The 12,205-nt window shown below is 40.2% G+C and overlaps 1 protein-coding gene across 2 annotated transcripts in view; it reads right to left on the bottom strand.

Annotated features, from left to right (window-relative positions):
• Positions 1 to 12,205, bottom strand: part of PRKG1 (protein kinase cGMP-dependent 1) — a 535,590-nt gene that overhangs the window by 124,110 nt on the left and 399,275 nt on the right. For both annotated transcript variants that reach the window (XM_074874162.1, XM_074874161.1), the window contains exon 6: positions 2,718 to 2,795. In XM_074874162.1, coding sequence (XP_074730263.1) covers positions 2,718 to 2,795 — 78 coding nt within the window. The remainder of the gene's footprint in view (positions 1 to 2,717; positions 2,796 to 12,205) is intronic.

The following is a 12,205-nucleotide window of genomic DNA, read 5'->3' as shown; positions in this document are numbered from 1 at the left end:
AGCCAGGAACATTTGTAGCTAATGAAAAAAAAACCATGGGCAAACAAAAGGAACTTGAAGGCAGATTTAAGCTCTTTCTCCGTGACCTCCACTGATACTAAGTGCTAAGGGATTATGGGAGTGTGATTTCCATGTGGTTCAAAGCAATGAGCCATTTGAATAGCCACAGCACCAATGAAGAACCCACATGATCTGGCATTAAATTGGTGCCACACCATGGCTTTTAAAGGGAAAATGGTGTACAGTGGCACAGCATGGCACACTTTGTGTCTGGGTAAAGGCAAGGTACAGAGCAGGCACGGAGCAGCAGCACTTAGCAAGCAGAAGAGACTGAGATGTTTTAATCTGACATATTATTCAACAGATTTCCGCACGCAGGATGTTTTGAACACAATTTTGATTTCTATTCACTTGGACTCGAGGAAACACACTAAAATAAATAAACTAAACGAGCTCAGGAGTGGGATCAAGTGCAGTGGAGAAAAAAAGGAGAAGGATTTTGCTCCTAAAAGAACTATCCATGGAGCATGTGCTGAAAGAAAAGGGAGCAGAAGTATTTCTAAGCATTTCGGAGAGAAGAGCTGGGCTCAGAAATGTAAATAATCTTCTCTGTTCACTTGACTGTCACTAAAGATACTCTGACATAAAAGTCAAGGCAGAGTTTTTAGAAGTAGCTCTCACTGATAACACTCATGCGATGCTGCTCATTGAAGAAATTACACGTGAGGTCCCAGGTACATAAACTGCAGCCAGCATTTTTGCTGGCTTATTAAGAGCTGCCAGGGTTGGGTTTTAGCATGGGACATTATATGCCCCTACTTCAGAAAGTCCCAGGCAGCATACATTGATTTGTTAGTTCTACATTTCATTGCTATTTATTCCATGTTTCACTGCTGAGGCTGCATTCCTCCTATCATGGGCTGTATCCTTAACATGGGTTAGTTATTACATCTCCTGGGTAGCTTTTACATCCCAATATAGGCATTAAAATTAAACACTCTCCAACTCCATCCATCTTCTATCAGTCACTGATATCTCTTTTGCAATTCAGTAAACTTGGAAGAGAAAATGGGGCAGAATTTAACTGTCCCTGGAGGAATTTCTGTCAAGCCACCAGGATCCAGCTGAGGATCTGGGAATTTCTCAGCAACCCCATGTGTGTTGTTTTATTTTAGCTCCCTTTTTCTCACCATCAGCTGTCATAGTAAGATAAAGTAGCAAAGGCCAAGGATAAAGCCAAGGAGCATCTCAGGCAGGACTACAGGGCTATGGAGCAATGATGAAGGGCATGAGTGGTTTTCTCCCTCATCCTGCAGGTGATGTGTAAGAGCTTAAGGAGATGCAGGTCAACAACTGGTTACCCAGCTGGTGTCAACAACAGGGATTTGCTTTTTACAACTAAAGGACTCTCTCTGGAGATTGAGGACTGCTAGGAAGGGATGGGATCCACCTGATCAAGTGGGGCAAAAGCATTGTTGCCAACAGGCTGGCCAACCTGGCAAGGAGGGCTTCAAACACTCAGTGGGGGAGGGAGGCTCACCCTCCCATTATTTTTACCCACTAAAAAAGGGGAAAACAAACAAAAAAAAAGGATTTGAAGTGTGCATCATGGTTGTCCTTATTCTGGGAGAAGAGGAAATACTACTTCCGACTGGAGGGAAGCAGAAGGGCATGAGGGAATACCATCAAATTTGGATTTCTGCAGTCCATGATTATCTTCATTTCAGAAACTGGTCTATGACTATCTTATTCATCTGAAAAAGACCATTTTATTTCTTCTGATGAAGATTGGCTCCCAGAGATAGAAAGTGGAAGATGACGTTGAAAATCTAGTTTTAGTACCTGAGAGCTGACAGCTGCCTCAGAAGACAACCCAATGGCGTATACGACACCCACATTCTTCCTCTGCAGATGCCATGGAGTTTTTCTTACCCTTAATTATGCAAGGACAATGTTAATGTATGTCTTGGTGCAAACATCAGAACCAGGAGGCTCAGGTTGGCCTGCTTTCAAGCATATTTATCCATTTGTGTTTACTTTCAATGTATCACATCTCATCTGCAGTGGGAAATCACTGTGTATTCCCTTGAATATCTCCATCCTGCTACATGGAAAGAAGCCAAATGCTTCTCAAGTGTAATAGTATTAGGCCAGATAAAAAAAAAATAAAAAAAAGAAGTTGAATGGGAGGAAAAAACTCGTTCTATAAAATCCCATCACGATTTTATGGGAAAGGAGGTCAAAAAGCGTATTTTCCCTGTGAGCAGTTGAACAGAAACTTAAACATATTTTTTTTTTCCCGTAGGAGAGAGCTCAGACTTCTCTGGCTTCCTATTATTTAATTTGGAGAAGCTGAGAAGTGATAGCCATGGGAATGAAGTCTGGACGTCAGAGGGATACTTAGCAAAGAAAACATTGAGTATCGTAGGGTATACTATTAAAAAAATTGAGCTTTTTGGTCATTTACTGAGAGTCTCAACAACTGTTTTCAACCCCAAAGTCTTCACTGTGAGCACATGTGTAAAACAGCACAAGATCTATTTTTTTCCCTTCAGGCCACTCTGCCCTACTGATACAGCACCAAGAAGTTTAATTAAATGTCAAGTGTTGCAACATTTGTGCCTCGGGGAGGGGAAAGAGAAAGCTCTGGCTGGTGCTGAATTTTGAGAGCACATCACCGCCATCATCCCACTTGCCTTCGAAGGGTGTCAGCTTACCTTTCCTTTGCTGATTATAAAGAAAGTGTCCCCTCGAGCACCTTGCCGTATAATATACTCTCCACTTTCATAGTGCGTCTGTAAGAAAAAAAAAAATAATTAAGGTGAACAAACAGAATCAGACACTGCTATTCAGCAGATAGTTTGTCAGTTTTGCAAGATAACGCTTATGGAAACATAACCCTGGTACCAATTTTATCCCGGTCTGACATTGGCCGTGATTTAAAAATTGTCTGGTGTCAAGGAATATAATAATTAAAATGAAACTGTTTATGGCTTGCCCATTTTTCTTCTTACAGTGCTAGTGCCAGCTTTTGCCCAGATGAATTATCCTCACAGCCCAAATCCATTTATATTAAGTAAACCAGAAAGAGGAATTTTCGACAGAGAATATGGTACATGACATAAACTGCAATAATATGCCTGTTGTAAAAATAGTTCTCCTTTTTTTTTTTTTTTTTGTTAGTTTGGGTATTTTTCCAGCTTTGCTAGCGAGGGCTTTATTCAATAAATCATTCTTGCTCTTCACTTGTTATTATAATAGCTTAATCCGTCTTTTTGCCTTATTTTTGGATTATTTCTTGCTAAATTTATGTCACAGCTTATCAATGCTTGCATCTAAACTTAATAGGATAGCTTCATCCCTTGTATTACCCCATCAAAATCAGTATGCATTTATACATCATCCAAAAAATAAAAGCCAGTATTTTCTAAATAAAGACTCTAGATTTATATTTATCCCCCACCAAACCCTGGCATTTTCTTCAGAGATGCGCTGCCCCCTGCAAATTTAATAATCATCAGTTCAATAGCAAGCAGAGGCAGGGGAATGCCAAGAGCTTCCCACTCAACATCTTTACCTACATCTCCTACTGGCCAAATGACTGCTGGGTTTTTTTTAATCAAGACCCTGCAGAGAGCTGCAGGCATGGGGTCTGCTGTGCCCCAGCACCGATTTGTGACAAAACCTCCCCAAAAATGCCCTGTGCTCTGGCTTGGGTGTTATTTGAAGCTACACTAAAGAACTAAGCCCCAGAGAAGACTGCCAGATTTTTAATCCAAAAGTATGTATAAACAACAACAAGGATGGATTTGAGCTAAGACAGAGTAATTAACCAGAATCCTAGAATTTGGATAAGCTTGAGATATTTTCTTTCAAGGGTATTTTATTGACCTGCATTTATTTATTTATCTTTACACTCAACCTTTTTGGTGTCACTTACAGACTGATAACAGAATTCAACATGAAAACAAATAGCCAAAGGCTCATGGAAATGCATCTGAGAAAAACAACTCCTTGGTCTGGCAGCACTGCGCATATGGAGATATTAATGAAAAGTAATTGTCCTAGGAAAAAAAAAGGTATCTAAGGGAACTATAATACAGAATTAATTAGGTTAGTTCTTTCAAACACAGCTGTGGGTGCTTACACGATCCTAAAAAAAATTCTGGGTAAATAAAATCAGAAAGTCAAAGCAGTATGTTAGTATTAATATTCTTCAGAGTCTCCAGAAGATTAATAAATAAAAAAATAAAGTTCTCTATTAGAATTACAAATACTGAATATTACCATGTCAGTCTTCAGAAAAGGGACCAGAGAAGGCAGGTCAGGAAGACTAAGTTCTGAGTTGCCCTGATCCTTAACGGGCTCTAATGGATCTAAAAACCACAGCATTTTTCCTATTTCCATGTGCCAGAGTGGGAAGAGGAAGAAAAGCCTGGAGGAGAGTGCGGACACAAACTTGCAGTTTTATTTCTTAGGTGGGGTGTTTCTGGATAGAAGATTTTGAGGATGCACATTTTTGAGCATCCAGGTTGACACTCCTTCAAAGGGCCTGGTTTTATAAGGTGTTGGCATCATACCCTCTCATGTGGAATCTTCCAGGCACCCAAAAATCTAATGATTGAAAATACTTATCAGAAGGTTTCCAATTTTAGTACAGGCAACCTATATTCATTAGACATATTAAACTGCTACTGCTTATATGACTTTTGTGCAATTTTCAGTTGATACTGCCTTAGAGCTGACTCTCAACTTGTGGCCAAATAACACATTCAACATGGCAAAACCTTCTTCCTAAAAGGCCATTTCTTGGTCTTAGTCACCAGTTACAACTGCACCAACCACTTAGCACTGAGACTCAGTCCTGGTGCCGTATCTGATTTCCACCTATGAGTCCTCTCAACCATTCCCATCCATGAGTCATAGAATCGTAGAATAGTTTGGATTGGAAGGGACCTTAGAGATCATCTAGTTCCAACCCCCCTGCCACAGGCAGGGACGCCTTCCACTATATAAGATTGCTCAAAGCCGCGTCCTTTGAACACATCCACATTGAGAGTCCTCCCAACCTTCCCACCTGTAAGTCCTCTCAGCCTTCCCACCCAGGCTTCCCCACAAGAAATGGAAGGAGAACAAATTCAAGCTTTGAAGGATCCAAAGCTGCCTCTTTTGCATCTCTTGCCTACCATGTTTTTTTTTTTCTGGGCTCTAATTTCATTCAAAATACTGCAAGTCCTTCTTCCAACATTCAAATCATATTCCTCTAGTCCTTCCTTGAGTGCCCAATCATGCAGAGCTTTCATTTTGCTTGACCTCCTTCTCATTGGCACCTTTCTCCATGACCTTCCTGCGGTCCACGTCTTTGACTTTATGTATTTCAGCCCATTTCTTTCACAGCTAATGCTACCTAGCTTTACAACAATTCTTCTTGCTTGAATCAACCTGTCCTTCCCCATCCTCTGACAATGCTCTTCCTCTTAAAATGTCCTTTTCTAACACAAATCAACTCATCCATGTGCTTCGCTATTTAACCAAATTATTTCTGTCCGTTTAGACTGAAAGCACTGTGCAAAACAGGCAAAATCCGTAAGTGCTCACTTACGACACAGGCAAATAAAAATAATTATAAGCCTCTTGCTTTTAGCCAGCCATGTATAAGGTAGCAATACATTCTCAGGTACATACAGTACCGTTATACAAAGTCATCTGAAGAAGCGCTTCGGCAAATGTTGCACATATTCATGGTATAGCTTATATTTTAGCAATGCAAGCTCCATTTCATCTAGAGAAAACCAGTCCAAGAACAATATGAGGAAAATCAACAATTCCTACAGCTTTGCAATGGTGTGGTGACACACAAAAAGGAGTAACATTTGAATTAAAATCACCAAAAGAAAAGCAGTAAAGCAAGCGGGTTCAATGTGTCTTTACTAGCTTTAGACTGACCCCACCGCTTCTTCTGGACTTGCATTTGCAAGATTAAATCCAATGGCTGAGCTTTAGCAAGCTGTTGGAAGCCAGACTCTGTTGAAGAGGATCCTTCTGATGGAGCGAATAACAATTTGTTGGCATTTTCTTAAATTCTAGCTTCAAAGCCCTGTATGTGCTGGTCAAAGAATTTCCAGAATGCCTTTAAGATAGGTGTTAAATATTTCTACCCCACCTTTGCAGTCACAAATGAATAAAAAAATTATGCAACTAGTGCAGCACCCCAGATTTGGGCTTAGAACTTGAATTTTTGGGGGTTTTAGAATTTTCTCCCAAGAGAAAGGGACTCTGGACAGAATACTCTATTTTCAGAGGCAATACCAAAGCTCAGTGACGAAAGCTAATTTAATATCTCAGAGAGATTTCACTGAAACTTAAGCATCACATAGGTTTTTGAGTGTACTTCTTAAGATGTAGCTCCTTCAGGTCACAACAAAATTAAAGCAAAACACAGAAATTAATTCCCAGCTGGAAGAGTTGACCAGACTACATTAACCATTCTTACATTTTCCTCTCTTCAGCAGAAAACCAGAGCTGAAATCCAGCATAAAAATGAAATAGAGAAAACCTGAATAGAGACACAGGCTGAAGAAATACAGCTGTATGACCTGCCGAGGTTGAGATAGCCAGGCAGCAAAGCTAACAGTTACAAAGGTCTTGTGTGTGCAGGGGGAAAAAAAGGTTCTAAGCTAAGGCATCGAGGTCCCAGTTTAGCATCGAAGTCTGAGAAAGTCAGTGCTCAAGACAACAGGGATGATAAAGCCAAGAAATTAATGCTGGGAACCCTCATATACCAGCAAGCCACAAATGTATATTTTATAAACTTTGACAAACAGGCATAAAGGCTCAGCTTCGATGAATTATAAATGCTACGAAATTTAGAACATTTGTCATGCTAACTATACTGTTGTTTTATAAAGTAACGTCAGGCCCTGAAGGTACTTCTCTGTGGAGTGAGAGATGCTTTATCACCTCTTGAATAAACCCCTGGCCCCCTAGTGCCCCACTTTCCTATATAACAAAACATTTTCCCAGTCTAAACCAGTAAGAGGTTGCACCCTTAGCAATGCAGGGATATCCATGGGGATGCAGAGTGCAAGTCAAGCTTGTGACCCAAACTCTCATGTGTTTATCAGAGGATAGTTATGTGCTTCAATAAGAGGTTTCTTCCTAAGAAAATAAGTGATAAAATAAAAATATGTGATAAAAAAAAAAAAAAGTGCCTTGTTTTTTCTGCTTTTTTGGCACATGCAAAACATCCAAAATTAAAGATTGAAGGTTTCCTTAAAAAGAAAGTTTTAATCCTTCCATTAATATTCATAGCTTTGATTTCAGTATCTGTCCCATATATGCTTTAACTCCTATAAGCATTTAAATACTTGTAAACTAAAGGTTCCAAGTCTTTCCAATGGAGCTCAGCTCTTAACTAAAAGCCAGAGCATTATATTTACAGAAAGAATGTGTCAGGCAGGTAAAAAAAAAAACAAAACACCCCAAAACAAAAAAAACAACAAAAAAAAACCAAACAAAAAAAACCACCAACAACAAAAAAAACCCCAAAAAACCACAACAAAATAAAAAGAGAAAGCTCTAATTAGCTTTCTCAGGGAAATAAGAACAGGTCCTTAGCCAAAATGTTTTAATAAGAAACAAACCTGAAATACGTATAAGCAAGAGAAAGTCATGTACGTATTACCTAAACTCAGATTTCCCTTAAATTTATTTCATTGACACCGAGGCAAGCCTGACAGGAGGAGGGAAAATAAAAAAATGAAATTAGAGAGCCAGCCCAATTAGTATTTCAAAGTCCCTGTAGCATTTCTCAACTGCCGTAAGCCAGCACAGTGTCAGTAGAGATTTTCCAGCACTTCAGACCAGCACATCCTCTGACTCCTCAACCTTTATTTCTCTATAACTCCTTTCTTTTCCCCCTGCATATTCTGCATAACACCAACTTGTTAGCTCTCGCATCCTTGCCTCAGAGAACAGCCAGTTTCTGGTCTCTTGTACAGTGTTAAATATGAGTTTTCAGGATCAGGAGCACCCTTATTTTTAACAATACCTGGGATTTTTTTCAAACATTTTTTTGTATTTAACACAAAATTAAGGAGCTGAACTAACAGTTGTTCAGTTTTTGTTTTGGTTTGTTTTTTTTTAAATCTAATTGGCCTGTTACTAACTAATACAGCATACTAGAAAACCTTTGCAACAAGGAGACCTGTGTAATGATCTGTTTTCCTTTACAATCCTCATTTTCTCACCAAGAACTTAAAGGGATCATTGAGTTCAACTAAATAACATTGGAAAGGGCTAGATCTCATTTGTGGGAGCTACAGCCCATCTGGACAACTCTTTCGCTTCATGCTTCTATATCACATAATATCATGTAACATTAGGAAGGCTGGAGAGGATGGGTTTCATTAGCATTTTTGATGGATTATGGGGTCAACACATGGCTTTTTAACTGAATGAAATTTAAAACAGTTTCTAGACAAGACCTGAAAAACTAACATGAATGCTTCTGGCTAGTCCACCTTGCTGGCCATTGACAAGCCAAGAGCCATCCCAGTGACACCAGTGATGTGTCTGTACTCCTGGTGCAGCCCTGTTGTAGGAAGCAGCAATGGGAAGAGGCTGCCAGATCTTATTTCTGACCTACCTCCAACACTGGATCTCCAAAATGAGCCACTTATGATTCCTGGTGTCCTAAAAAGAACGGCTTGCTGGCTCTACTCCCCTGTGTGGCTGGCCAGGTAGATCAGCAGTAAATAAAGTATTTCTTCCAAAACATGAGAGACCCACATGGTCTCTCAGTCACTTTTAAATGTGAAGTAACATATATCAACTTAGATCACTGTCGATTGATAAATACTCCCCCCACTCCCCCAAACCAACACCTTGATTTTAAAAGCGATTCGGACAATGCAGACAGAATAGCAGACTTGCATTTATCTTAATTTTAGGAAGCACAAGAAGTTCAACATCTGAAATGGGATCGAGTAGTGAACACTGCATCTTGCTCCCATCCTTAAGCTCTCCGTTGCCGTCAACATTACCATCATCTTCAACTACCTCAGGTTTTAATATTCAGGGTGAAAGCCTAAGCATGCTGAATTTACACTACTGGAGTGAAATAACAGAAATCAGATTTCTTAGAAAAATGTTACTCAAGTATAAATTAAAGCTGTTTGGTGGGTCCGAGATAGAGGTAGATATAGTGAATAACCAATGTACATCAAACATACTGAATTCTAGGCATCAAACAGACAGATTTCCCCTTAGAAAAAAGATAAAAATGAAATAAAGTTGCTTAAAAAAAACCCCAAACCCTAAACAAGGCCAGTTTTTATGCAACACTAAATCCAGATTTTAATCCAATGCATGTACTAACTCTGTCTAAATGGCCTTCACATGTTCAGATTAAAATCAGCCTCAGAATACAGAGAAGCTGGAATCTTTCACAAAATATCTCTTGCAGCCTAAATTAACACAGCTCTTGGAAGCTCTTCCTCTCTTTAAAGTCCTCCTGTGTGGCCTATCAGCACAACAAGTGCCTCTCTCCTGAAGATTCCCAGTTTGGCCAGTAATAACAGCTTTATAGAAATCTCTTCGCGCCCCCCTCCCCCCCTTTCCTCTATTGCCAATTTTATTTAAAGCTAAGAAAAAATCTCAGCAGCAAGGGGAAAAAGATGTTTACTCAGTGGGTTTCATAGGGTAAGACATTGATAAGCATCCCTGATGTGCTGAATGTACCCCATAGAAGAACTAGCAGAAGTACAGAGCATCCCACAATCAAGTTATATTATGCTCTAAAAAACGTAAATATCCTGCTTTATGGAACGCTTCATCCTGTCCAGAATACCAATGCGTTGCCCCAGCCTTGAGTGGAGAAACACCCCATGTAATGAAAGCCTCTTGAGAAGTAATTGAATTTTTATGAGACAACCTTGCATTGAATATTGACAAAATCAGAAAGAGTGGGGCATTAGCTGCAACAACAAATAGAACCAAATTTTGACAATAACTACAATTTAAGTCACTGTGCACCATGAGACCAAAATCGCAAGTCTTCCCCAACCAGAACCTCCCACTGACACATAACACTTGCCTGAGCATGTGTACAAACCAGATTGAGTGCTCTCAGTGATCTCCTGATACCATCCCTTTCAGAAAAGTTATTTGTGCAATTGATTTCCTCTGCTAGCCATCACACAAATGTAGCATCACACACTGCATTTCCTTTCTCCTTTTTCTCTTTTTTGATTGCAATGGTGACATCATGGCTAGAACATGATACAGGCGTTTGAAATCTGAATTTCTGCACCTTGTCCTTCCCAGAGAGGTTTCTATCACAACCCTCCATTGTGCATGGAAACAACTCACAGCTCATAAACTCACAATATTCCACTAATTGGAGGAAAAATCAGCTTTCTTAATTCCCAGCACTACACCCAAAGAGCCAAAACTTTGGTGGGAACAGCCAAAGCAGAGCAGCTCAGATGGACACCTCTCAAGGGTGACCAGATGCGTGCACAACATCTGGGCACTCTCCAGGACCTAGCCCTGTGCCACCATCATCTGTGCCAACCACAAGTACTGCAGACGCCTTGCCCTTCTTTTGGCACTCCTCACGTGCCACCATGTTGTGATGAAGTCCTCCTCCACGGCATGCTAGGGGACACCTCACCCACTGCACAAAGGAAACGTGAGCTTTGCAACTTCAGACACCCGTGTTTGAGTGAAGGCTTTGGTCCACTGACCTTTGTCAGTCACCAACTTCAATTGGAACTTCTGTTCCTGACCACCATCAAAAATTGAGAAGCTTTTAAAGTCTGACCAAGTGTTAACACAGGCTTCATGGAGAAACCTTGATGCTGGAGACCAACCCAATGGTTAAACTTCAGAAAAACCTCATTTTTCCTCCAGCTTGATGCCTTTGACCGCTGTGTTTATACTGAGAACATTTGGGAAAAGGTGACAAATAGACTGTGTGTTTGGAGTGCTACATAACCCATGTTAGCTGTGGTGCTGAGAGGCCAAAACCCTGCCAAAGTTCACGTCAGGGGAACAGAAACACAAAGGTAGCTTTGAAACGAGGAGTTTCACTCCCTGCAGCCAGGTTTGCACCGCCGAAACCGGTGAGGGTACATGGGTTTGATGACAGTGCTCATTGTATAATCCATCTTCCCCAAGGGGTAATTTTTTTCTAAAAAGTACATCTAAATATGTTATTTTGCTGACAGTATTAAAAAATATGCACAGAATGATCAGCAAAACTCCAAACATAGCAGCTTTCAAAATACTTTTGTTTCTGTTCTGGACTTTCTGCCTTAAAGATTTTTTCAAGTCTGAAATGACAACAGCAATGCTAACAAAATAGAGTTTTAAAAAACTGTTTATTTGCTGAAAAATGCTACAAACCCAAGCAGGTTAACATTGGTCTTCTGTACTGAATTCCTTAGGAACCATAAAACTTTGTTTCCCTGGTTTTACTATGTGTCTCACTCCCATGACTTATCTAAAAATGCTGGTCCTTGAAATAGCCAAAAGGCAAAATTATCATATTGTGGTCCTCTCCTTATTTATCCCATGAATCAAAGTGCAGCAGGTGGGTCTGATTTTTAACACTCAAGATGTCTTAGCAGCTTAACTAAAGTTGAGCAAGTGGGAAATTAAAATATGAGAAAGACGCATGGACGATGGGAAGCGAGGGTTAACTCCTGCCTTTTAATTCAACATTATTATGGAGCACAGGGTTGGGAAAGTAGATGAGGAAGGATAAACCTAAGAGATGAAGGATGCTGCTGAGCAGCTCATCCCATGTCCACCTGCCACCGTACGTTGGGGGATGAGGAAGTGCAGACTGGCCCATGGTGGGTTATTGCTGCAGGAATCAGTACGTTACCAGCACACCTCCGCCATCCATGGCAGGGAGGGTTGGAACTAGATGATCTTTGAGATCCCTTCCAACCCAAACCATTCTACAATTCTATGATGATCCCAAATGGTTGTGAACTTGATCTGGAAACCTCTAGATGACCCTATGGCAACCTGGGGTTGCAAACCCCTACTTTCAGATTTAGCTGGCTCTAACCGAGCTGCAATCTTCTGCAGGGAATTTTTCTTTTTCTCACTAATGTATTACAAATTTAACTCTTCCTTCTTAAAAATCAAGCTATTTGAATTCAAACTAGTTGTTTGAATATATATTTCAAAG

The sequence above is a fragment of the Strix uralensis genome, chromosome 7 (assembly GCF_047716275.1).
Source record: "Strix uralensis isolate ZFMK-TIS-50842 chromosome 7, bStrUra1, whole genome shotgun sequence".
Taxonomy (NCBI): Eukaryota; Metazoa; Chordata; class Aves; order Strigiformes; family Strigidae; genus Strix; species Strix uralensis.
This window is presented reverse-complemented; position numbering and strand designations above follow the sequence as displayed.